At 38.8% G+C, this 27,141-nt stretch overlaps 1 protein-coding gene and 1 long non-coding RNA gene across 3 annotated transcripts in view; one reads left to right on the forward strand and one right to left on the reverse strand.

Annotated features, from left to right (window-relative positions):
• The window catches only part of CDH13 (cadherin 13), a 501,672-nt gene that overhangs the window by 468,030 nt on the left and 6,501 nt on the right, over positions 1-27,141 (forward strand). Inside the window, exons 12-13 of one of the 2 annotated variants that reach the window (XM_063334708.1) lie at positions 10,677-10,910; positions 12,203-12,418. In XM_063334708.1, the coding sequence (XP_063190778.1) occupies positions 10,677-10,910; positions 12,203-12,418 (450 nt within the window). Of the gene's footprint in view, positions 1-10,676; positions 10,911-12,202; positions 12,442-27,141 lie in introns of those variants that run through there. The other variant, XM_063334707.1, reaches the window with a different exon arrangement.
• Positions 1,514-26,913, reverse strand: LOC134515589 (uncharacterized). Its single transcript, XR_010071058.1, has 5 exons — positions 26,082-26,913; positions 22,644-22,703; positions 19,806-19,922; positions 12,059-12,234; positions 1,514-2,509 (listed from the first exon to the last, which is right to left on the reverse strand). It is a non-coding gene; the product is annotated as an uncharacterized LOC134515589 (long non-coding RNA).

Genomic DNA, 27,141 nt, shown 5'->3' on the forward strand with positions numbered 1-27,141 from the left:
TTCTTCTCTGCCCAGCTCTCCAGCCTGTCCAGGTCACGCTGGATGGCAGCACGGCCCTCTGGAGTGTCGGCCACCCCTCCCAGCTTGGTATCATCAGCAAACTTGCTGAGGATACACTCTGTCCCCTCATCTAGGTCATTAATGAATATATTGAACAAAATTGGTCCAAGTATTGACCCCTGAGGGACACCACTCGTTACAGGCCTCCAACTGGACTCTGTGCCGCTGATCACAACCCTCTGGGTTCTGTCACTCAGCCAGCTCTCGATCCACCTCACTGTCACCTCGTCTAGCCCATACTTCCTCAGCTTCCTAATGAGGATGTTATGGGAGACAGTGTCAAAAGCCTTGCTAAGGTCAAGGTAGATGACATCTACGGCTCTCCCCTCATCCAGCCAACCCGTTATAACATCATAGAAAGCTATCAGATTGGTCAGGCATGATTTGCCCTTGGTAAATCCATGCTGACCACTTCCAATAACTTCCCATTCTTCTATGTGTTTGGAGACGACATCCAGAATGAGTCGCTCCATTACCTTCCCAGGAACAGAGGTGAGACTAACCAGCCTGTAGTTCCCTGGGTCCTCCTTCTTGCCTTTTTTGAAGATTGGAGTGATGTCAGCCTTCCTCCAGTCCTCAGGCACCTCTCCTGTTCCCCATGACCTTTTCTATTAGTATTCATAGCATAGAGAGTTTCTATAATTACAGAAAAGATACCGCTGTCCCATCATATTCCATGGTCACCTCTTTTTAAAATGACCACACATTCCTGTGCTATCTTGGGTGACGAGTGGAGAGACAGAGCCGAAAACAAAACGTACAGGGGTACTTTTTTCATACCCTTTCGCTGATGTCAATAGAGAATCTGTCACTGGATTCAGCAGGCACTGGCTTCTTGTTATTATGCTTCGGTGCAGGAGACAAGTGCCAGGGCATTTTTCTTATTTGTAAAATGTTGAAGATTTCTGTCAGAAGTAAAACCAGGAGCTTCACGCTTGGTAGTTCTTTATATAAATCCATCACATCTTTATTTTTTCAGTAAATCACAAAACTATTCTTTCCCAGTAGGACAGTAACCACGAACGGACCACAGAAAATGGAGTCATTCCACTGCAGGAAATAATTTGGTTGTATATGATATTCTTTTTGAATTTTATGATATTATTTTTCCGCATTAACAAATAAACTGCAGAGAAAGGTACTTAAGTATAAATTATATCATTTCTGATCTAAACAGTTCCTGTACCTTCCCAAACATAATGGAAACAAGGTGTAAGAGAAAATTTGATGGACACAGTATTAATTTTATAGATAATAAAGTCTAACCTTTTATTGGGGGAAATTTAACTTTAAAAAGGACTTTTTGGAATGACTATCCTAATTTTCTCTGTACTTTTGATTTCATTAAAGGTCAAGGTAGTGTCCTTAGAATTTGAAAACTCTTTTATTAAAGACTTGTGTGGACATAGAGTCTCTGGTCTATTAAAGAAGAAATTAAACACTGGTAGGAAATATCATGAAGCAGAGTTAACACATTGAAGTGTCATGAACTGTGTTTAATCTGAGAACGAGCTTATAATGGAACGAAGTCAGGCGTATGCAAACTTGGAAAACATCAGAGGTTTCATTCAGTTAACAAAAGTGCCAATAATGGTGATCACTTTATTTCCTGAATTTAGCATTCTAATCGCTAAAAACAATGCAGTATCACAAGCACATGGTGCAATTATTGGGAGTATATCTCTAAAATATACGGATCTTAAATACAGACAAGAAATCATTTGAGTTTGAGAAATCTGCTTGGAACAGACCTTCCAGGAGATTTGCTGCGTGACTATGCTGTCGGGTCACCCCACAGGCTCATTACACACTGGAGTATCTGGGATGACTGTCACTAAGCAGAAAACCTGTATGTTTTACTCATAAGGTCAGTCGTGCTAAAAACTCTCCAGGAATGGTCTTTTTTTCCCCCGTATTCTGAGAGTTTGAGTCACAATTTAGAAAAAGTTAAGGGAGGAGAAAAACATGAACATTTTGGAGGTGAAGCTAAAAATATCTGGAAAATGTGTGAAATCTAGAAAAGCTTAAAATTGGTTTCTCCTTTCCTTTAAGAGGCAGGAATACTAAAATATATCCATATTTACATTAGTTATGCCATAATCACTCATGTTATTGCAGAGAGGGGCGAGATAACCTAGTTAATGTCCCCATTGTGTAACATTTTCTATCTCTTTAGAAGAAAAACTTTGGTTATTTTTGTGTGCCTGATAGATGGAAAAGCCACCTATGCTGTTCAAGAATGTCAGCTGGTGATGACAAGTGGTGAGACGCTAATCCCCACTCTTGCTGATTTGGTTAAATGCCCGTAATCACCTTCACTTTTCTCAGGCCACCCTGCTGGAGCACCACCCACGCAGAGCCAGGTAGCAACCTTCTCCCCCTGAGACAGGTACTCTCATCTGGCGTAAGCGTGGCACCTTCCTCCCCTGCTATTCTCATCACCAGGGAACTATGGAGATAAAAATTGGAAATATAAGTACTTTTACTACATCAAACATAAGGAGGATAAATGTCATTATTAAAAATGTGGCATCTCTTCCAGATGTTAAAGATAATCAGAGACAGAGTTAAGGCTTCCAAATTTTAACTGAGGTAGCTTTAAATGCACCAAATCAGCGTTAAGCCCTGTTTCTTACAGGGATATTGCACGAGTGAAAGCAACTGTTTGCTTTTCTGAAAGTGGTCTGTCCCCTACACGACACCACCCTCCCCGGCGTTTGCCATGGGAAGCGTTTGCCCGGCAGCCACCCACAGGCACAGGCAGCGTGTCCGGGAGCGGGGCTGAGCCGCAGCAGCAGTGACCTCTGTGGACGGGAGCAGACGTATTTGAGCAAGGTACAGGGGAAGAGATAGGGAGGACTATCAAAGGCGTGATTCTAGATTGGTGTGATTTTGGCATTTGCCTTGAGTTAAGGCCAGTTTAAAAAAAACAGCTTGGACGTTGCTTCTCCGCCTGTGGCCAGTTGCGTGTCTCTAAATGACCTTGCTGAGTGGCACTGCGTCAGTCTCCCTGTTGCAGGTACCGAGCAAAATGAGGAAGGAGTGAGTCAGGGTCGAGTTTTCATTTTTTCTTTGTTTCCAAGGACCAGCTGAACTACACCCAAGGAATTCCAAAGCTCATTTATTGTGCAAGTCTCGATACTCCTAATCATTAAAAAAAAAAATTATCATCCTGTACTATGTGTAATGAACAGTAACAGACAACATCTAGAAAAAACTGGAATAACAGAGATGTGTAACAATTTGCAATTAGAACTTTTCCTTACATGTATCTAACCTGTCTTCTTGCTTCATGATGTTCATAATTAAATTACCACAGATTGATTCTACCTAAAACATGCTATTTTTGAAGAAATCGGGCAATTAGTTGCCATGGCAACCCAATTAAGCCAGTTTTATACCCCTTATCTTAATTGCTGTATTAATTGAGAAGAGAAAATAAATTGAATACTCATCCTTTTCTTGCCATTTCAAATTTCAGTAAAATATGAATTGCACACAAAATATTGTTTTAATTTCTCATCATGGACTCATGATTAGAAAAAGAAATTAGAATACTGAAAACAGTATTTAAGACGGATGGCATATGTCAGTAGCAATTTGATATGCTGAAAGAGCTGTGCTCTTTTGAAATGTAATTACTCAAAAATAGGATCTGCATATATTATTTGAGTGAATGAATGAAGGATTGTAACTTTTAAAGACTAATTACTTTATAAATTTTGAAAAATATCTATATATCAACACATACAGAAAATGCATAGGAAATTTCAACTCAAGGGAAATTTGGAACCTGTTACATACGGAATGTCAGCACATGGCATTTATGAGACCAGTTTTCAAATATGTCGGATTCTGAGCAGCACACCCAAATCTTGGGATCTTCCCGCGCTACTGGTTCCATTTACTTTGGTTGAACCATTAATAGAGTTCAGCTTGAACACAAAGGGTAATGGAATACACCTGACTGAATGGGATTTGTGCCTGCAGTGAGGGTACCTGCTGCCAAATCGCCTGGTACGCACACGCTTTCTGATCAGAAGAACAGCATATTGGGGGGGGGAACAACATGAGGAAGGAGACAGAAATTTGTGTTTAGTTTTTCATAGCAGTATCGTTAGAAAGCATGAGGCATTATTTCTCATAGTCCATATTTGTGAAGTATAGCAATTTAAAGAAAGAACACGTTACTTAGCCTAACCACACACGGCACAGTCTGCCTCCATAGCTCCCTCCCAACAATTTGGGAACTTCTACAATGCTCTTTTCATTCATTCTCCTCCTCTTTTGCTGTATTCCCCTTCTGGCAAATATGAAGCTGAAAATAGAGAAATTGGTGAAAAATCCATATCCAAGGAGAGATCCTAGGCAGTCCTACATTTTACAGTCAGTTACATGGGAGTAAAATGAAGGGAACTTGGCATCATTGTAGTTCCAAACTGACCTCCATGTGACTATGATTCAAATGTAGTTTATAGAAGTTTTGAGAGATAAGGGTTTATTCATGATGGTTCAGAGGAAAGGTAATTTTGCCAGAAATTAGCAAACCCACACTCTCAAAGGCTTCTTTTTCCTGCTCGACTATGAAGAAAAATTGTTCTTACTATAATTGCTCACGCATTTTGTATCTGTGTAACTTTGTTAGCCAGCAAAAAAGCAGAAGCGGGAAAAAAAGTTGGAGTTGAGGTTTCTGGGTTACTGAAGTGATAGTGCAAGTGGATTAAAAACTGCTGCTAAATGGCAAACCGTAAATATTCTACTAAAATTTAAAATAAATGAATTTCCACTCTGTCAGCTTGAGAGGAAATCTATATGGCGATGGATACCCTATTGCTTGCTCTAGGAATTAAATGGCCTTGTAATTTCTGCATCGTGGCATAGAAGAGCATAGATAATATGTATTAATTTGATGGTGCTGGAAGCTTAATTTAATAAGAAGAAATGAGTACAGAAGTCTTTTTACCATTCATAATGAGCATGTGAAAAGGGACAGTTCGTGCTCCATTCTTCCCAAAAACTGTTCTGGCTTCCAGCAATGCTGGGGCTTAGATCTGTGTGGCAGCTGGTTTCTCTAGAATGGTTCATTTTTCTTCTTTGGAAATTTGATAAATATTGCCAGAATCCAAGGTCTCTGACGTTCTTTAAACAAACAAACAAACAAAAAAAACCCAAAAAAGTATAATAGTTCAAATTAAATTCCTTTTTTTCATATTTGTTTCTAATGGGATTTTGTTATCTAAAGGCATTTACATAGATATTCCTTTGCTGTAATGACCAAGATACAAACCATTCGAGTTCTAAAGACAGAAGATTTCCTGTGTTTAGCTTTTGATACCATTAGGTGAACTTTCTAAATATAAGTGAAAACATAGAGTCTCATTGTCTCCCAGTCTTAACACTTTTTGATTTGTGTCTGGCATTTTTCTTGTTAGTTGATTATCACTGCTTTGTTCCTTAGCTGTACCACTAAACAAATTACATTATTTACAAGTAAACTGACTTTCATCTGATTTATTCAAAGCCCATTTTCACATGGCATGTGGAAATGTACTTTTTTGTGTTTGATAATCCTTGTTCTCCCTTGTGCAGCTTGTTCTATTTTAGATCAGGTCAACTAAAAAAAAAGAATCAAACTAGAAGGGAAAATATTCCTTGTGGATTTTCCTGTTGCTTTTCACAAATTAAATTAAATTTTATTTACCTGAACAAATATTCTTATTATATCAAATTTTTTTTAGTTTCTAATATCCTTTAAATCTTGAAGGAAAAATATTTTAAATACTCAATTCTATAAGAATAATTCAGAAAGCTCAAGGGAGGATGGACAAAATCCATTTAATTCTTTGATTTTGGGTGGTCTGTTGACCAAATAATATGATTTTATGTTTTAAGCAGCAATGTTCCAGTAATTTTTTTACTTGGATACGTTCTTAAGAACCTTTCCACTGCTTTTATGCATCTTCATTTTCAAGGACAATCTAAACTCACTGTAATCTCAAATGTCCAAATCTGTTCATTTTTTAAGTTCTGAATATATTTTTGAATCACTGGAAAATGTAATTAGGGTCATTTAGGCTAATCTTGAGATTTGCTGCAACTTGGAAAGCTGGAAGGAAAGGATTAAATCTTCATTACTTTTTTCCTCTTTGAGATGCATTTAAACAACTCTTCCATCTACCAGTTTAGAACAATACTTGTGGCCACACTGGCAATTTAGTGTAGATGGAGGCTACTTTTAACTACCCTCGTGCCCAGCTGTACTCCTAGACGAGAAGAGAGTGTCTAAACGTGGTAACTGTTGTGATTCCAACAGTGAAGTGTCTAAATTGTTTCTTCCACAGTTGCTGCTGTTGATGGAGCTCAGTTAGAGAAAAACACGACTGAATATGAAAATAGTCGGGTGACATGGCCCAGGTAGCCGTGTAGCCAGGGTTGCATTCCCCAAGGCTTCCTTAGCATGAAGTTAAAAAAAAAGTATGAACTCAAAATGCTCCACGAAAGTCACACTTTAAGTTAAAACATATAAAATCAACTTTCGTATTAATGATTTGCGGCTACATAGCCACAACATTAGCCGCAACATTAACATACATTAGCATCTGCATGGACTATTTTGAAGCTTCTGTAGATATGCTTGTGCAAGATGTGGTGAGACACTGAGAGAGGGCTGTAGACTTACTCATGCAGTGTGGATCCTTCTATCAGCCTTTTCTGACGCCAACAGTAGGAAGACAAAAAGAAGTGCAGGTGTGTTTACATCATGCAAAGAAATAAATAGGATGCTGCGTAGGCAACCCTCAGTCACACCACGAGTTTTTCTTTGGATACTCCCAAAAATTAAGTCCTCAACTTTCACTGACTTTTTAGGGGTGTTTGGCTTCTTATTGTGGGAGACATATCAGAAAATCTCACCTCCTGTGTGGCAATTCCTAACTCTGTATTTTTGCTTCCATTTCAAATAAATGAAAGCTGTTGATATGTTGAATGTACACTGATTAAGAATGTCTTAATTCCACTTCAAAGCAGTCCAGATACTGTCTTTAATTTCATGGAACTCAGCCATATTAGAAATCTGTACACAACAGTGTCGCATTTCTGTAGAAAAACTAGAAAGTGAAACATGAAATAGCTCTTCATGTCCACAAAAATGTTATACTCAGATTAAATGCATCATCAGCCATTCAACCATATGATTCCTTGTTAGACATGCCATTTTATGCAAGTCTTGATACTTAAGAGAAATGTCATCTTAGTCCATGGCCATCATTGTGCGTAATTGGTATCTTTTAAGAAACTAACGACCTGATTGGCAGTCTCATTTGAGTAGTTGGATCTCTAAATGACATCATTGTTCCTACGGGAACTTTTGGACCAAGACTGAAAGCCAGTTTTCAAATTTCTTGGCCATGTGTTTCTGCAGAGGGCTTATAATTTGATTTACAGTAATAATTCTAACACGATTCTGCATGGCTTTCAGTGTACAGAAGTACAGTGTACATAAAATTCCAGTGTACAGAAGTATATAAAGTATTTCTATAATATTTCTTTTGAAACTATTTTTTTTAAATAACGGTAGCAATATGGTCATTTATGCTGATAGCACTAAAATCCAATTGAACATCTCCATCTTCTGGTAACAGTCCCTTGCATTACAGATTCTAGTTCTCAGACAATAGACCCCATTGTATTCTATGGCATTCTGTAACTCACGAAATAGAACTACTTTTGTTAGTCTGTTTTGCACTTGTTGAATCTTAAAACAGCAGCGCTATTGCCTGACCGAAGACTGCTATTAGAAGCTTTGTATGCAGTCTAAGGCCAGGATATGAAGACATGACCAGTCCTGGAATGATTCATACATTTCCAATTGCAGAATGCTCCAAGAGGAATCTGTGCTTTTTAGCGTTGCTCATCAAAGTTCCAGTCCCACAGACCTCAACTAACTAGAAAGATCTTATTTACGTTTCAGTCTCATTGAAGATCACTTGTTAAAGTTCTCAGTCTTGCCCTAGATTATCAAAATCAGGATTCAATGCCAAGCTTTCACTTTCTTTCCGTATGGAAGTAGCCATCCTTCAGTCTCTGTTTTAGTGGCTTTTCCACACGTGAGTAATGCTGTTTCATTCGTATGTTTGTCATAGTGTATTCACAGCCGCACCACTTGTGGGAGCCTTAGGAATTTGAAATTATCTCTATCCCAAATGGCTCTAAAGGCACCTAAAGGTTTAAAATGTTCAGCCTCAGGAGGAATGGCCAATTCAGTTCAGTGACAAAAACGGGAGCCGAGCACTTTCATAAAGCTGCTCCCAAGGGTTGTGGGACAGAGCCCTTTATGTCTTGGTTTATGCATTCATTCTGCTTTTGGCTGCAAGGTTTTACAACATAAATTAAGACAAGTTTTATTTCAGAATTAACATATGCTACAGAAATCTTCCATTTCAAAACCAAAGCTGTCTGGAGATCATGGGAATTTTGGATTATTTCAAAGGCATAATACTGTCAAATTTATAAAAGTCATATATTCCCAATGGATATGTTGTGACCACTTTTCCGTTCGCTATTCTTTTTTGTGTTGTATTTTTTTATGGTATGCGTGTTAACAAGCTTCAGTCTATGACCTTGACATTCACTTATTTTTCTTTTGAGGTCTTCATAAATCACCAAAAGATTTTGTTTAAATCATTATAAATAAACCGAGCAGAGAATAAGTCATTGGAATGGACAGAAGCAATTTCCTTTCTCTCTATTTGTGCGTAATAGTTGACTGGCCCATAAGCCATACAAAGATAGTGAAACATTAGCATGGCAGAGAAAATGCAGCCATAGCTGCGTCTGACAAAATAACAGTACATTCATAATGCTGTTGGCTTCTTAATTTCAAAAGGCAGATTTTAATATTACTGACTTCAGAGAAAGATAAGAAGGGCAGTGCATAAGACATTATCAGTCCAGTGTGGAAATAATGCATTCAAAATTAAAGACAGCAGTTTAATTAAGTGCATGAAAGGCTGGCTTTTATGATCATATTTCAAATACTCGAATGTCTTTTCATCCATTCTGCCGTATGACTTTACTTAATAATATATCAAGAACAAAAAATGTATTGGAGTCTTTCTGCAAATTCAATTAGTACAATAAAAAGTGAAAAATAATTTCTTTTTCATTAAAAAGAACTCAACCCTAACCCTTCTGATGACAGAGTGCAAGATGAGGAGGGAGGAAGCTAAAGAACTATGAAAATTCCGCCTTTGTTATGCATTTATGTGTGCATGAAACAGATGAAGTGCCACCATTAGTAACATTTGTTACTGAAAGGACTAATGGCATTCTGCTACAGTTAGTGGTTTATCAGATCCAGACCACGGGGTATTTACTTCTCCCTTAGAACGCACGCACAGTGCAGCAATAATTCCATAGTTTATTGGGCTGCTATAGGCAGGGTAATTATGCTAAAGCGTACCTCTTTCAGTGCTAAACTTAAAATTACCATGACACATTGCACTCGTGCTTTACAGGTTAAGCGCAACCTCTTGAATCCTTTCTACCTGCTAACGGTTTATAGCCAGGGGAGGTGCAGAGATCATAGATCTCGTGTACTAAACCAGAAAAACAAGGAACACAAACAACCCAGAAGTGCATCATTTCAAATGGGAAATTATTAACTACGGGATACAATGAGGGAAGTAATGTGCGGTTAGAAAACGAACGTTGAGATCGGGTAAAAGGGGATGGCAAAGGGATCTGTAATAAGGTATCGAGCTTTAGGCTGAAAGCAGTAGGTTCCTGGCTCAACCATGGCACACGTCTGTAGTGACTGGAAGTTATTACCACTTGTCAGCTCCTCTCTGACCCTGTGAAATGAGGTGCTGGTCTCAGTCCGGCTCCCAGTGGGCAGACATCTCCGTTACAAACACTTCCAGCGCCACGGCTGGTTTGTCAGTCACAGCCCTGATGCAAAGGTTTGTAGCGGTACCGTGGTGAATAAACATCCTCACCTCTGAAGCTGGTTCTTTCAGGTCAGGGCTGAGGCAGGCTGGCAAATAATTTGAGAAAGCTTGAAACTCCACTGCTAACAAAGGGTGGCTCTGGGTAAATCAAAGATCTCATTTTCCAGAGTTGGATGTTGACAGGTTTCACGTCTGCTGACGTAACTAAATGTGGCCTCAAGGGTTGTTGGGGAATGATCTGGTCCTGTTCTGTTTATGGGCACCCACCGTGCAAACCGATTCCTTTCTGCTGTCATTTTACCTCTTGCTTGTCTTGTTCTTGATTCTTTTAATACCATCCTGTCTATCTAGGGGATGTTTCCTACTAGGTTTCTCTCCGTATGAGCAGATTCTTTTCCAGATACCTATTCATGTCCTAATCTCATTTTAACTTCAAAATATTCCTCTCGCAGAGGTTTACTTAGAATAATTATCCATACTGTAGAGAATCAGAAAATACAGCAGTGAATTTACAATAGTGACTTATCAGTTTGTTTAAAGCAATAATTTTCATATAACAGAGGTAGGAACTATAAAAATATTTCTTTTTTCCAAGCATGCAGGTACAAATAAGAGCAAGTGTTTATGGAAGTATGATTTAATAAACATATGTTTGCTTTTTTCATACAGGTAACCCTCCTGCTACAGGTACAGGAACTTTACACATCACTTTGGAGGATGTCAATGACAACGTCCCATCCCTTTATCCAACACTGGCAAAAGTTTGTGAAGATGCAAAAGATCTCAGGGTAGTGGTACTAGGAGCGTCAGACAAAGACCTTCATCCCAACACAGATCCATTCAAATTTGAACTGAGTAAGCAATCTGGCCCAGAAAAATTGTGGAGAATCACCAAGCTTAACAGTAAGTCTATTAATTTTTTTTTCTTACGCATTTAGTCCTCCCACCTCTCCACCCCAGTCTGCTCACCCTCAGGCTGCCCATTACGTGAATTCAGGAGCACTTGTGCATGGAAGTCTTGCGGGATGGACCCATCGCTGCTGCTGTCTGGGTTGGGACCAGCTGCCTGGTGGGACACACTGATTGTCTGCATTTTCTCTGAAATCTGAACTTTTTTCCTCCTCTTCTTACGTTGGCCAAACTTTTCTCTTTTAGCTTTGCGTTAAAGAAAGGCTTCTAATGACTTACAGTTTTGTAAAGTTTACCATATTTCATGGCATGGAATTTGTTTGCATGAGATGCACAAGGCTTTGGATAGGACAGCATGAAACTTCTGCATGGGCTTTAGCAACGTACTTAAAAACTTCCTGATTTTAAGTATTCGAACTCTTCACAAATAAAATACCCAAATGCACTGGGACCGAACACTATTGGTAAGAGGATCAAAACATACGCTGTGCAATTGCAGAAGGTTCGTATTGTGGGCAAATTGTGGGCACAAAGTACTACATTTCTTTTTAATGGAGATTATTTCTATTTGTTTTCCAGCATGTATTATTTATCTCTGTCACAATCGAATCTTTCAGCAGTTCATTTTGTATTCTTAGAAAAAACTAACGATGGATGTGATAACTGTACCTGCCTGCAGGTTGTCACGGACAATGTGCAGGAGTAATTTTCTTTGCTGTACTCCAAACATCAAACCACCACTCTGTTAAACCCCCGAAAAGAGTCAGCACGCTCACCTGCGTATCAGTAGCTGTTGTGACCCACTGCTGCTCAGGAGGAGCAGATCTGTGGATTTGAAGGGGGACATTACCTCCCTTTGCTGCTTTCTCAGGCAAACAGCTTTGCCTGTACTTCCTTGCAAGAAGGGTTATTTTCTTTGGCAAATAGCTATATTCTTCCCTATTGTGTTTCCCTGGGGATGAGATGCCTTAGCATTTCATTAATACGTTAGCTTCCACAGGCAAATTGTGCCAATAATTTGCAGACCAAATAATGTATTTAAACAAAAGGGGGTCTTAAAAGTCTTTCTTTCGGTGGGGTTTGGCAAACGTTTGCAGTTAGCTCTCAGCCCGTGAAAGAATTTCTGTACTGCCTCTTCTTACCTCCAGTTCAATTCTTTTCCTTAGAGTATTCTCATTTTGTTCTTAATTTCCATGAGTAACTGCGGCATATCTGATATTGTTTGCAGATTCCTCTTCCCTTTCAAACCACCGCTATTTGGCTAATTCTCATCTTCTCCTATGCAGATACTCATGCCCAGGTCGTCCTGCTTCAAAACCTGAAAAAGGCCAATTACAACATCCCAATCTCAGTGACAGATTCTGGAAAACCGCCTCTGACTAACAACACAGAACTGAAATTACAAGTGTGTTCCTGCAAGAAATCCAAAATGGACTGCAGTGCAACCGATGCCCTTCATATCAGCATCACCCTCATCCTTCTTTCACTCTTCAGTTTATTTTGTAAGTCTTTTCTGGAACTGTAAGTAATGAATATTATTTAGCTGCTCATTTGTATGCTGCATAAGAAAATCTACCACGGGAGCAGTTAAATTCATACACTGATACCATAATGCAGTAAGTTTCGTGGTTTTCTTTCTTCCCCGAGAAAGTGTAGCTATAAGAAAGAGGGAGGGGTTTTTCATAGTCAAAAAATAGCAACGAATGCCTGGTTGTCAAATTAAGAAATAGAAGCAATAATTTTAAGAAGAATCAAAGAGAATTAGAGCTAGCATATGATAAACTAAAAAGTACCAGCTGTAGTAGCAGATTTGTGCGACGCTTTCTTTCATCTCTCCCCACTTGAATTCAATTCAAAAACAGAAACAGGAGATTAAAGGTGTTCTTGTAACAATAGCTCTTCTGGGTCACCATGAAAATAAGTACTGTCTGCTTCAATCTGTTCCTCTGTGTAAAGTGCGCAAGCAACTGGAACATGAGGAACTTATTCAACATTCTGGGCTTAGAGCCACCCAGAATTGATAATCAAGTTGCAAGTCTGGGTTGGAGGGCAGAGAGGACTGATACATAAAGAAGCTTCTGCTGCTTCTGGGAAAACTTTCTAACAGACACTTCGAAAATACCTAATTTGAATTGGAAGGAGTAAAAAAAATCCCAGAGTGACTGAAGAGTAGAAATTCAAAGCCATGGAATCCCACCATCTAACCTAGATGTGTCCCTGGCTTGTCCTGCGCCAGATTCCAGCAACTTTGTGATGCAGTGTTATTTTGAGTTCCTTATCTGTTAAAAAGGAATAGCTGTATGCTGTAAGTGTGATAGTAAATCTGTTACTCAACAATTATAACCTTCATCTTATGTTAGTAAAATACATTGTATGGTGAATTAATACCTGAGTCATGTAGAAAGGACTTATATTCTTGATGAGATAAAAATCTACCATGAGGCAGAGATAGAGGTCAAGGCAGAGATAGTTTACACATCTAAGGCTTGGTATATGCTTGATTACACATCTTGTCAGTTTTTTTCTTATACTATATTACTTTTATCCCAAAAGGTTAGCATGAAGGTCACTGGGGAGAATTAGAACTAGCTAATGTTTGTGATGCTCTTTGAAGATGAAAAGGACTATATAAATGCTAAGTGCAAATTCACGTTCTTTGTTCCAGTCAGTGACATCTGAAGTATCTTCATTGGCCTTGGTTCAGTTATTCTGGGTTTAGTCTGCTGGAACCAAATGCAGACTTCAGCTGTTAGAAGTAATATGTTAAAAATATTTGACAGTATGTGACACTATCGCATCAGTGATACAAATATGCAGCCCATTGATTCAAATGTATTCTTGTTACCACTTCATAAATGTTGCTGGTGCTATACTAGGCGTGACTTTCACCACTGAAATTACTTTCATATCTGACATGATTTGCACTTAAACTTTATTTACATTAACGCATCTGCTCAGAATACAATGAGGCAGAGAAAAGCTTTTTGCTTTTGAAAGTAACCGTGTTGCTTTTTCCTAGCCCCCAAAGAAGTCTGATAATTTTCCTTACATTGAATTCTAAAAGGCAGTTCTAGGTGTTGGATGGCTCTTCTTGAGTTGCTCTTCTTGGCTACAGACCTTCTCCAGCTCAACTGTGGGCAGAATACAGGCCCCTGGCATCTGAATGGTGCGTGGTGCCACCACAGAGGGATTCCCCCTCCTACTGTGCAAGAATAAACAGCACTGAATAGTCTTTACACCGTGAAACAATACAGACATGCCTAGAGCCTTTCTGCAACCTGACATTCCTTCAGAGTACTATAATAAGCATGGAGAGAGTTGTAATTTTAAACAAAGAGTGGAGTAATATTACACACATAATCTGCCAGCAGTATGGTGTTCCGCTCTGTTTTCTGAGCAGTAAAACCACAACAAAGGGCACTAGTGAGTGAGGTGAAAGGAAGGGGAGGGAAAGATCTCTTGGGACAGAGGCTGTGTTATACACAGTTGTTGTGAGTGAGAGCATGAGTTCCACAAATGGGCTTCAGCATAAAGAGACCTAATCCTCAACACAGCACCCTATTTTGGGGCTAAAATTTGCTACTCGTCATTTGTGTGGTTTGGGTTCACCCAGTGCCACAGCGCGAGGCTGGTATTCCACGGCTGGTCCAGCCAGCCAGCATAGCAACTTTCACAACCATTTTCCTCAGGTGTAAATGACTACACGGAGACATAAAAAGAATGAGTCCAGGAGCCAGTTAAAATAATGTGGTTCTGTATTTGAACTTCTCTAAAATGTGCTGGTATCATTGCATTCCCAATTCATTTTCACACATAAGTTTTTTTATAACTGCGATTAGTTCCATTGCAGTGTTTTGTATAGCCCAAATATTTATCAGAGTAATCAAAGCTTACGATGCCATAAAAACAAAGAGAACTTTAGTGCTTATTGAACAGATGAAATATCCCATTTCTAGTGGCAAGTTATGGGTTTAATTTTTGCAAAAGCCCTTACGTGGCTCACTTTGCTCCCAATGTTTATGTTTTATGAAGCTCTTGTTCCTAGGAGGTAAATCCTTCAGTCAAATGAACTTTGTTATTCATGCCAAAGTATTTCTTTTTGTATTTGACATCTGGTGTGAGGATAGATAGCCCTGTGAAAGAGCCGTTCATGGTAAAAATGCCCTGCATGAGTCTCCTGCCCATACAAAACATCTTGGTATTATCATTTAAATGGTGCAATTACTATCCGTACTTAGAATATGTGCCTCCTTTGTAAATCATGGAAGAAGTCATATGTGGTAGATTTCTGAAGTATCTGAGCATAGAACTGAAGAACCTGATTAAAACTGTAATGCATGCAAAAGGCAGCGGGTTTGCCTTTTCCATAGCTGCCCTGCTGTGTTCAATATATTGAGGGATAATGGGATACAGACCAACGAGTTGCCCAGAAGCCCTTGGAAAGGTAGATATACTTGGAACAAGAGAAATGTAGGAGTTCTTGTCAGCCAGAAACAGAAAACACAGGATGCCGAAGTATGCGGTCAGGTTGCTGGTTCTCCACAACAAAACAGTAAGGTGTTTGGTGGAATTAAAAGACAGTAAATACTGAGTTGATTGAAGAAAGGAACATCTTTGCGTATTTTGTACTTAACCTAGCTTATTACCACTGGCAGTTGCTGAAGTCAGGCTGGAAAGATGAGTAGTGGGCAGGTACAGGACTTTCCGAAGTTATAATAGTTAATGGTAATAAATATTGAAAAGAATACTAAATAAGTCTTATCTGTTATTAATGCAGACACCATGTTTAAGATGACATCTAGTGTAGTGGCATCGTGTCAGCTTTTCCTAGCCACTACTGGAGATAAGATAGGACCAAAACTCTCAGATATAATTTAGAATTTAGTAATTCGGATTGAGGAAAAAGAAAAAGTGGGAGAAAGAGAAAGTGTGTTATGCAGCATGTCTGGTGCTGGCTCGGAGATTGTCCATGGTGTCCCTTACTGCTGTATTGTCTCAGTCATCTCATGTTTTCAACCGACACAGCTAAAATAGCTCTGTTCAGAATGAATGTAACCAAAGCGATGCACTCAACAACATTAGGATTATAAACAAGTTCCCTCTGGAAGGCTCCTGAACGTTTTTAGTATCTACAACATTCCATAAGGATGAGGGACAGAGAGAGAGGGATAAAACGTGTCCCTTATTGCAACCTACAAATTGGTAGCTGATATTTCATTTAGGTATTGGTTGAACAGTATCTAAAAGGGAGAATAGGTGTCCTTGAAAATTTTGCTCAAGTATCATCAATTGCACAACAAATCATTGTAAATATGTTTAACAAACATTTAACAGCAATCTCTTCTCAAGATGTATTGAGGTCGGTAAAGCCATTTTTTGCCCACCAGCAATGACACGGTGGAACTTGATGAGAACAAGCCAAATCAAAAGCATACATCAAACAACTTTCGGGACTGAAGTTACATACAGGTGACTGAGAAAACAAAACTAGCTAAAACAGTAAAAGGTCAAGATAAATTTGTGTTTATTGTCATAATGAACTTAGCAACAAAAACTGCCGTAGGCCCCCTATGGGAAACTGAGAAAGAACTGCTCTAGATGCCAGGACAAGGCTTTATATCAATTACAAATTATTTATATCATTATTATTATTTAAAGGAGCATTTGAATTCTGGACTTCTAATTTGACAATAATTATTTCACTTAATTGCATAATCATAGAACGCTAATTGCATTTCATATTTCCTTTTATATTCTGCCAACAGAAAAGACCAAGTTAGATTCAAATGTGTTGAATTAAGGGACTAAAATAAGAACCAAAGGCACAATAGTCATGTCCTGAACAAGCAGAATTCAGAGCAGTTCCATTAGTAGCTCAGTCACGCTAGCAATAATGCTTTACTTTAATTTCGTTGTTAGCAAAAGACTGGACTTTACACACTTCATCTTGAAAAAAGAATTTGATATCTTAGTTGACTGTCAACCATTGATAAGAAACTTCTTTTTTTTGTTAACGTAGCCAGCGGACTACGAAGTTGTAAGTTGACTTGAGCTTAAATAAGTATTCCATTATTATAAACAGAAAGTAAGGTGAGAGACTTGGGGGGAAATACTGCTATGAAGAAATTAAATAAGCTGGAGGTCTCTACATGGAAATTAATTTGTTAAACAGGGTGAAAGGCCTCAGGTGTGTTGAAAAACAGGGACTTGCACAGATGTCTGTACTGCGATTGCAAAGAAGCCTTACAGATACCCTTGAATTAAGATTCCTATTAATTTCCACTAACTTTTCCTGTTTTGAAAATTATGCATTAGGTGTTAAACCGTCACAAAAATTCAAATTATATTAAACTGGTGGAATTGAATTTACCTGAACATAGACAGCCAGCGTTAACTGGTGGTGTTATCTTTCACCAAGTCCATTTTTCAAAGCAACAGAAGCATCTGTATCTCTTGTATATCCCATGTTATTTGTGCAGGAACAGCAAATGTCTGAAGACTGAGGCAATGCATTCTTGAATGGCATAAGACTAAGACAAATCATAGCAGGTTTCAAATGGAAAAGACCTTTAAGGTCATTGCTCTTTCCATTACAAGTGCAGATTTGTTACCTGCAAATTCACAGTTTTCAGCCTTTACTGTGAGTTACTTGACTTAGTTTTAGACAATCATGTACTATATATTTTTTAGGGCTCAACTACTATTTAGTTTTTACAGTAGGATTTTTTTTTCCCCCAAGAAAAAAACCAAAAAGTTCATCCCTGTTCTGTATAGTTTCAAAGAGAAAGCTTCAGAGGAACCATTCCCAATAGGTGAATTTGCTAAAAACAATACTTTTTTGTGTTTTGTTTTTTTTTTTTTTTGTTAACCTTTTAGGTTGTTTTAGCATGTTTTAATCTTCTATAGTAACTTTATACTTTAAAAAAAATAAAAAATTTGGTTTAATTAACAAGACTAGGAAATTTTGCAAGATAAAGTTTCCCATTTCTGAGAAGTTAAATATTCCTATATTGGCTAGAATTTCAAAAACTACCAAGATGGGGAGAGTTTTGCTGTGAAAGGCAGTTTGTTGGGGTGTTTCTCTGTACTACTTTAAGTTACGTTCTTGCATTGGAGCACACACCATGTGCATACTCAAATTAGCAGCTAAATTATGCTGCCCGAGTAATGGGAAATTACTGACGTTCAGTGACTTCCAGTGATATGAATCTCACCTCTTAAAACCAATAACAGCAGGAGCAATATCCACTATTACTCTAATTATTTTTATTACAGATGGTTTTGTCCATATTAACACCATTATTATTACTGAGAAATTATCAGTGAATATAGGTGCTTTCTCAAACGCGTTTACCAGAAAAATACCATTGTTATTTGTCTCCTTAAAGATTTTGGTTGATCAGACTGTAGTAAGGAAAGACTGGTTGGGGGGTTAAGGGACTGTATTCAATTTGAGAGAGTCTTTGGTCGAATCTCACTTTCAACCGCTGCGCCCAGGCTTCTGATTTCTCTGCAGGTGTGCTCAGTCCTGCAATGTGTTGTGCAGTTGGCTTTGGGAGCCCACCTAAAGTTAATGGAGCTTGAAATGGCACAGAAGTCCATATGTATGTACATAATTGGAGATGGGATGTTTATATACCTAGCCACATAGACATGACAAATAGGAATACCCTCAAATTGTACATCAGTCTATTTAAAACGTACTTAATGACATTTTATTGACTCAATTAGGTGGGAAATGGCATTTTACGCACATTTTAAACCATCCAAACACGTTCCAGAAGTATAGACATGAAAAAATGTGACAGTTTAGAAGATACCTGTCTGGAATGCAGAAGAGAAATGTTACTAGCAAATACAGCTCGTTCCCTAAGAGCTGTAATATTGTTCCTGATGGTCATTCTGTAGACGTGAAATGAACATTTAAAGAGAGTGGCTGGATAGACTATTCAGTGTTGCGAATTCAAATGAACATTTGATGTTTTCATTTTCTCAACAGTTCTCAACAGTAACTGTTGATAGATAATATTTTGTATTTCTTTTCTGAACAACCTCTTAAAGTCACATAAATACATAACTTCAGACAGTTATCATCTTAATTGTTCTGGAGTGGACTGTGACTGAAAACTAGAACTGAATAAATGACCAGTTGAAATATTTTTTTCTGTCAATAATGGCCACTATACACCCTGGGAATTTTCTTTCTTTTAACTATATCTGTCTTTGGATATTTCCCTACTCCAAATACCTCAAAATGTGCGCTCCATGCAGACAGCTCACTATTCAGTTTTAGATATGACGTGTGTTGGATGAACAGGGGAATTTGTTGTACCTGAGGGTTAGATGATGTTGCTTTTGCTTCTAGGCTGCCGAGACTTACAAAGTCCTTTAAAACGCCATTGATGTTTGGAGTATTTCAGAGTACATCTTAAACCCCAACACCTAATTCGTTTATGTCACTGGTTAGTACTTATGTGAGCTGTCATGTTTACGAGTTTTCTTAAAAAATTTTGAAATAGTCAGGTTGATATCAACATAGCCAAACCTGGCAGTTTTCTAATTTGATTTCTCCTTTTCCATGGCTTCTAAGCATAATACTTTCCTCTCATTTTTATTCTTACTTAATAAGAGGTTTTTCAGATGATTCTTTCAGTATTTCAAGCTGGGATTAGTGTATACCTACAGATGTGAATGTGGTTGGACTCCTTATGTTCATGTTCTACTTATTAAAACTGATAGTAAACTAAGCTGTACTGCTGTGGAAGATGAGATCTGACTGCTTAAGCAGTTCTGCGCTGCTTTGGAAGGCTGGCTAGCTGTTACATTTGAGGCATTTCATTTTCAGCATAAATATGAAAAATTAGGAGAGTATTTCAAAACTGTACTTACTCATTTCACTTGCTGAATGTCTTCAACTGTTCATCTAAATTTATCAGATTAGAGCATGAGAAAATACACTCCCAGACTGCAGGCAGGCACTTCTGCAATTGTTTTGTTTTGAAAGAACTGGAAAAGAAAGGAAATATTTATTTCCTATTGGTCAAATGAAGGTGACATTGCTTTGGCAAAGTAGCCAGCTAAAATTCATATCAATTTAAAAAAAAAAAAAAAAATCTAGGACATCTCCGCTGCTTCACCCTAGAAACTACCACACCCGCCTCCCAGTAAGATACATCATACCCCTAGTGAGCAGGAATTTTAATAGAAGATGCTTTATTTGATAAGCGTAGCGCTGCACTGCAGTGGGTAGTACATGTTGGTGAATTTCTAAGCAAAGATAATGAGTCTTTTAGTTGATCCAAGGAGCTTTTCTCTCAGATGGTGCTTCTTATAGGCACATATGCTTTGCACTTCCTCAGAACAGCCCATTACATCGGAGCGTACGTGGGTACATGACAAGGAAGAGGTGAGGCAGAAACAAGGATTCAACAGGGAGCAAGGCCCTTGCCAGAAGTCAGAGGAGTAAGAGCACTTTGGCATAGATCCGCACTGTTTCGGGTCTGCCAGTATAGTCTTACGATAAATAAGCATAAGACACGCTCTTGGAAATATCACCTGCTGGTGTCAAACAGCTCCCCTTTGAAAAGAATTTCAGCCTGAGCACTTTATCCCCCTGCGCAAGCTGATTAGTTTGGATTGGCATGTTTCTCCACTGTCTTGCCAATTTTGGCCAATTGTATAGCACGTGCTGGAATTTTAGCTCCTGAAGTTAAATATTGACATTGATATATGAGAGCCTACTGGAGCTTTGAGAAGAATTATGAGATGCTCATTTCACAAACACAGTACTAATGCAAACTGTGTTTTTCCTATCATTAAGAACTTGGAAATCATTTTCTCATATAAATGGGAAACAAATTATATACAATGTTATAAACTGCAAATTTTCAGGATAAACTCATTTACTTCTCTCTTCCTTATAAGCTTTTCCACAGTGTATTACTTGTTCAGAGAGATCGCTAATTTGCTCTACTCGCAAGCATACCTGCTGATACTAAACCCAAATTTCTTAATTGCAGGAATAAGGACACGCGGTATCTGTCAGAGGAGATAGCTGTTTCAGGCTTTCAAATTCAGAGAGACTGGGGGTGAAAAGCTTCCCTTCTTTTTTTGAGAACACAATACCAGGGTACTCGAAACCCAGTGATCACTGGATTTTGGCACTTGCAGCAAAGCCTAGACAGCGCTTTGGACCTCTGACGGCGTCACAGAAGAGCGCTAGCTATTAAATCATTATTTTACACAAGAGTGCAAAATGTTATCATTTATAGGGATATGGTGCAAACAGTTACATTTTTGGTGTTGAAAACTACCCATGACAAGTCAACCAGTGATGTACATGAAAACCATTTACGTTCTTCTAAGTTCTACGTGAGGGCTAAACTAAGAACTCTGTATCTAATTAATGTCCTTTTATAGATGGTAAATCCAGGAAAGAAGTACCTGGATGTTGATTAGCTGCCTAATCAGAAACACGGTTCTGATCTCTTCTACCGTTTTCGCATTACCTCTTGAACATTACTGAGGTTTCAATAAAGTCCATGATGTAATGTAGACTTTTAATTATGTGAAGATTAATGTAATATTTCTGATGAGAGGGTAATTGAATGAAATCTGAAAGAAATGGAGCATGCATGAGTTGAACTCCAAATTCCAGCTGTGTTAACTCTCTTCTCTATCTTAAATGGGAATTAGAGGATGAATGCACTTGGGTGAAGTTCATTCCTGTACAGAGGTTCAGCAGGAAACTTAAATGCCTTTAATTTTTACGAGGTTTTAACTGCAATGTAGGAAGGATAGTCTGTGTAATGGGGGCTGATTTTGGTCTCCTAAGGAATATATCTTTCAAAGGCTTTGAATTACTCAGTTTAGACCGGTTTCTTTAAAATAAGCAGGGAATTGAATCACTAATATGTAAATATGTTCAGAGAAAGCTAAGGCTGCAACGGGGAAAGCTAGAGTGCCTGGGAAATGCCAAAGCATTTTCTGAGAACAGAAGTCATTTTGCAAACGAGATTATTTATTGGCTGATTGGAAGGGTTCTGCTGGAATTATGTGCTCTTGGTAACCTGAAACATAGCGAATGAGGTTACATGCTACCGGTTGCCTTTTTCCTAGGGTGGGGCATTATGAAAACTTTGTCTTAGAAAGTTACGTGCATTTTTTCTCCATTTTCTTCTATCATGTGGATCACCATAAGGAATAAACCTTAAATTAGCCCCCTGTGAAATAGACAGGTAGCTATGGTCATTAAAGAAGCCAATATTATAAACACTTAGTCTGTATTAGGTGGCTTGCTCCTTTTCTGAGCCAATTCAGCCTCCGAAACCCCATGAGTAGATGACAACTCAGACCTGTCCTGCGGAGTTTGCCACCATCCTCAACTCTTTCCAAATGCAGTCAACATCAATAGACATTTAAGTTTCTACATCATGAATCTCCCTACCCTAAACTGCATACTTAGACCTATATTCCTATAGCATTATTACACTCCATGCTATTACTACGTTAGATCCAGATAAACATGTACAATGTCAGTTTTCTTGACCAGCAAAAGCAAACACCATTTTGCAACACCAAAGTACCAATGCCAACAGGCACCATTTGTTTCTAACGAGCTGTGCTTTCTTACCTGAGACCCATTAACCACAACAGTAATAATTCAGACAGCAAGCACATAAAAATAACCCTGCTTATTTCACTGCTGTCTCACTAGTTGACTGCTACCTTAAAAGGAATGTGGCTGGATGCATCTCTCAAGTGTTGAAGAGGTAGAGCAGAGGAGAACTGTGAGATAAAAATGGTGAAGATCACATTAGAGACTTCAGTGAGAGTGATTTCTGAGAAAGAAATTATAGATAGCTATGCTAGCTTTATGCTGCTTGTGCATTCCCCGGGTACCTTAAGGGCTGACCACGTAAGAGAATGATGCACACACTGCCTTTGTGGCTTTCATGCCTGCAGCCACATGCAGCAAATTACTTCTTGTAGGTAGACAGAAATCACGTTTAAAGCAACACATGGTGTGTAATAATTCCTGAGTGCTGAGACCAGCTATGGAGACAGCGTTGTTCTTAACAGCCAATACAAAGAAAACAATTACTAGCCATAATGATCATTAGTGTACAGAACGAAACCTGCCAGGCACAGGCTCACCAGGGCATTAACTTCCTAAAAGAGAGCACGGATCAACAAATGTGCTCCCTGCACACATTATTTGCACATTTTATGTTTGCAGTATTCCTTAAATACTAATATCTTTTATGTGCTGTCGCCAGCTGCAAGCTTTACATCATGCATGGTATAAAATACATAAGAATGGGTCCAAAAAAAAAAAAAAAAACCAAAACCACATCAACACAACCCCATTGAAGTCAGTGGATAAACACCGCAAGTCAGTAGTCTTCAGATTAGATGTTTAAATAACAAGCAGTCCCTAATAATTTGGCAGTGTGTGTGTGTTTCTGGAACTTTCATTTGGTCCTTCTTTATGGGGAGAATAAAGAAAAAAAAAAATAAGAAAAGGGAAAAACAGACAGACAAGAAAACTACAATTCCTATACAGAAAAAAATAATGAACATTGTAAATCCAGTTGGGAGAACAGAGAGATTTTAAATATGGACCAGATGCTTATCAGATCCCCAAAGAATTTATAACAAATTGTTATAACACACTTTATAACAAATCAGCAACACTGTTGATTTCAGTGCATCTGCTCACATTCATCATTGAGTTTTCTGCACAATACTTTGATTGTTCTTGATTTCTGTAGATTTTGTATTAAGGGAGTTACTGGCCAGAATGCTCGTCCAATACCACCTTATATGACTATATCAGAATATTTTTAGAAAGTAAATTTGATAAACTATGTTATTAAACACGGAAACTAAAAGTTGGACTAACTTCTCTGTTGGACATAAGCAATTGTGTATCAACTTTGTGTGCAACAGAAAGAACGAAGACAGATTTGATCTCCAGTGTTCTTACTGGAACGACCAAAGCTTATCATCTACTGAAATTTTACAGACCATAATTTTGAATGTTGAATCTGATTTTAAAAGCCAAAAACTAGTCCTTTAGCAATCCACCTTTACAAAAGGGTCAAGTCATCATTAATGAGCAGAGGGGTATATACTGTCCTTCCAATGTCTGGAATAAGATAATTCTTTTAACACAATTTCAGTTAAGGCTGGTGAAAGGGCTGAACGGAATTCATAGTAGTCTTGGCACCCTGTGCCAATGCCAAGATTTCTGTAGACGTGTCAGCAAAAGCAGATGTTAAGGAGACAGCATTTTATGGATGCTCGCAGGGAGCTCCTCCTATTACATGAGAAAGCCTGGGGAAAAGCCCAACCAGGTTTCTTTGAAAACATGTCAATGAAAGCTGCCATCATGGACTATGAATGAGAGGAAACACAGGTCAAGTAGGGCTAATCCAGGAAAATATGTGCAATAGGGAAGGGGCCGTGAAGGAGTCAGAGTAACAGAGGTTTTGTCAAGGTGGCAGACTAGGGGAAATGCTGTGTACAGCTGAAAACTGGAAGGATACGAGCACGGTAGCTTGAATGTTGCAAAGCTGCTAACTGAGGAGAGCCTGGGTAGGAGATTTAGCTGTTTGAATGGCTAGAAAAATCCCTTTGGGATGATGTGTGGGAAAGAGTCATCTAGATTAAGACATAACCTAAATATACAGACCCAGAAAGGAGATTCCATGACAAAAACCTTCTCCAGTTTGTTTCTGTTTTTAGCCTTGAACAGGAGGCAGGATGATAGTGTTGTCCTGAGCAATCAAAGGAAGAACTAGAAGGGAATGCTTTAGGGGAAACAAAGCTCAGTTTTAGCTGCGCAGAGCTGTCAGCTAAACATGGAAAAGGTATCGGAGCTAGATGTCGACATTTTAACTAAGTGGAAAAGCAGGTAAAGGGAGTAAGATCTCTGAATTGTCATCACTGAACTGACTGCTGAATTTGTATGAATGGTGTCACAGAGAAGGGGAAGAAGTTAAAGTGGGGGGAAAAAAGGTTTCCTGTGTTGGAGGGAATGAGACAGAAGGACATGCTGGAAAAGTGGTTAGAGAAATCAAAGTAAAATGACAGGAGGAGATAGTCACAGGAGTCAAGGCAACATCAGATTTCCAGGCATGTGATTAAATGGCTCAAAGGAAGCTGATAGGCATCAGAAAGGATGAAGTTGAGAAGCAATTCCAGTAGAAAGAAAGTCCAGGCAGGGACTGTAGAGCTCTGAGATGAAAGGGAGAAGAGCTGGGGTGGGGCTGGAAGAGGCAGGTGGGGTAACAGGGAGAATCAAAAGCCTGCTTACATGGTGAGAGAGAGAGGCTAGCCTTCAAGAGATAAAAGACTAGCAGAGGGAAAATCATAATCATAATTAAAGCTGAACTAACTAGTTTTAACACATAGTTTACTCAGAAAAGGCAAGGTGTTATGATAAGGTAGTAACATTCATTATATCTGTCAATATGATGTAAAATATACAAGCTTTTCTTCAGGTCTGCACATAAATCAACATATTGCCCTTTATTTACAAGCTGTTGGTGAAGCAGTCACTAGCTGCTTGAATTTGTGTGATATTTATAAATTTTGTGCTGTCAGATTCCTCTGGTGAAGTTTCAGCCTACGGATTGTACAGAAATTCAGCGCCACAGCTGCTGTTCATTCATCATATACAAGTGCCTGTCCTTAGCAGGAAGACCTCCAGGGATCTCCTAAAGATTCAGAGTAGCTTTGCCAATTCAAAAGCTAGTGTTATTTCCTTTGAGCCAGGATTGAACAAACGCCCTTTAATGATACTAAGCTTCATTGCGATCTGCAAATGCTATTCTTCAGATGGTCTGAGATCAGAGTCCTGAACTCTTGCTTTTCACTACCCCAGGAGATCAAGTTGTTTATGGAATTTAGTCCCAGCTGGACTCCCCAATCCAAATATATTCAAACTTTGGCAGTCATGATTGCAAATTTCCTATATGTAAGTCTGGATCCTAATTTTATGACCAGACCTTTTCTTTAAACAGCATATTAAAAATCCACGTGCCAAGCAATTCCAGTTTTTATCTTATTTGGAAATCTCAGTGATGCTTCTCACTTCAGCGAGTCCCATCCATCAACCCCTCTATGGATTCTTACACTTGCTTAATTTGCTTTACTTACCTTTATTGAAGAGAACCGAGGTCGTGCTGCAGTGAAAGGACAGGCTGTCGCCTGCCAACCAGGTGCCTGCCTTGCTGCGTGGCCCATCTGGACAGGCCCCTACATGAAAGAATTTAATATTGAAGTCAATTCAAATAATACCAAGATAATAGCAAGGAAGAACCAGATAAACCAAAATAGCCTTATCAATAATTATATTAAACTTGATTTGCCCCGAAAGAAAAGCAGTTAATTAAAAGCCAGCATTCAATAATGACCGTTACGTTACTATTTATGCTTCGTGTGTCTGTGGTTGTGACAAAACTATTGATGTTGCACCATTTAAATGTACAACTGCAATTATATATTAGACAAATAATTCCTGAGTGTTTGTGAGTTCTGATGTTTGACTTGCGTTTTTGTGTTTTGATACCGCAGTTGTCTCCTCCCAGGATAGAGAGCATAAATCCATCAATGCACTGGTGTGGTTTAACCCCTGCAGGCAGCGGCTCACAGCAGGATGGGGAGGAGAATCAGAAGGGGAAAAGTGAGAAAACTTGTGGGTTGAGATAAAGACAGTTTAATAGGCAAAGCAAAAGCTGCATGCAAAGGAAAACAACACAAGGAATTAATTCACTACTTCCCATCAGCAGGTTGATGTTCAGCCATCTCCAGGAAAGCAGGGCTCCATCACGCATAATGGTTACTTGGGCAGACAAACACCATAACTCCAAATGTCCTCCCACTTCCTCCGTCTTTCCCCCAGCTTTTGTTACTGAGCAAGACGTCACATGGCATGGGACATCGCTTTGGGGTCAGCTGTCCTGGCTGTGTCCCCTCCCCAGCTTCTTGTGCCCCCTCAGCCTACTCGCTGGTGGGGCAGCAGGAGAAACAGAAAGCGCCCTGACGCCGTGCTGTGTAAGCACAACTCAGCAATAACTAAAGCATCGGGGTGTTATCGACGCTGTTTTGGTCACAGATTCAAAACATAGCACCATACGAGCTGCTATGAAGAGAATTAACTCCATCCCACCTAAAACCAGTACAACCAGTAAGCCAACACTGTAAGGTCAGATTTTGT

Source organism: Chroicocephalus ridibundus, chromosome 4 (genome assembly GCF_963924245.1).
Source record: "Chroicocephalus ridibundus chromosome 4, bChrRid1.1, whole genome shotgun sequence".
Taxonomy (NCBI): domain Eukaryota; kingdom Metazoa; phylum Chordata; class Aves; order Charadriiformes; family Laridae; genus Chroicocephalus; species Chroicocephalus ridibundus.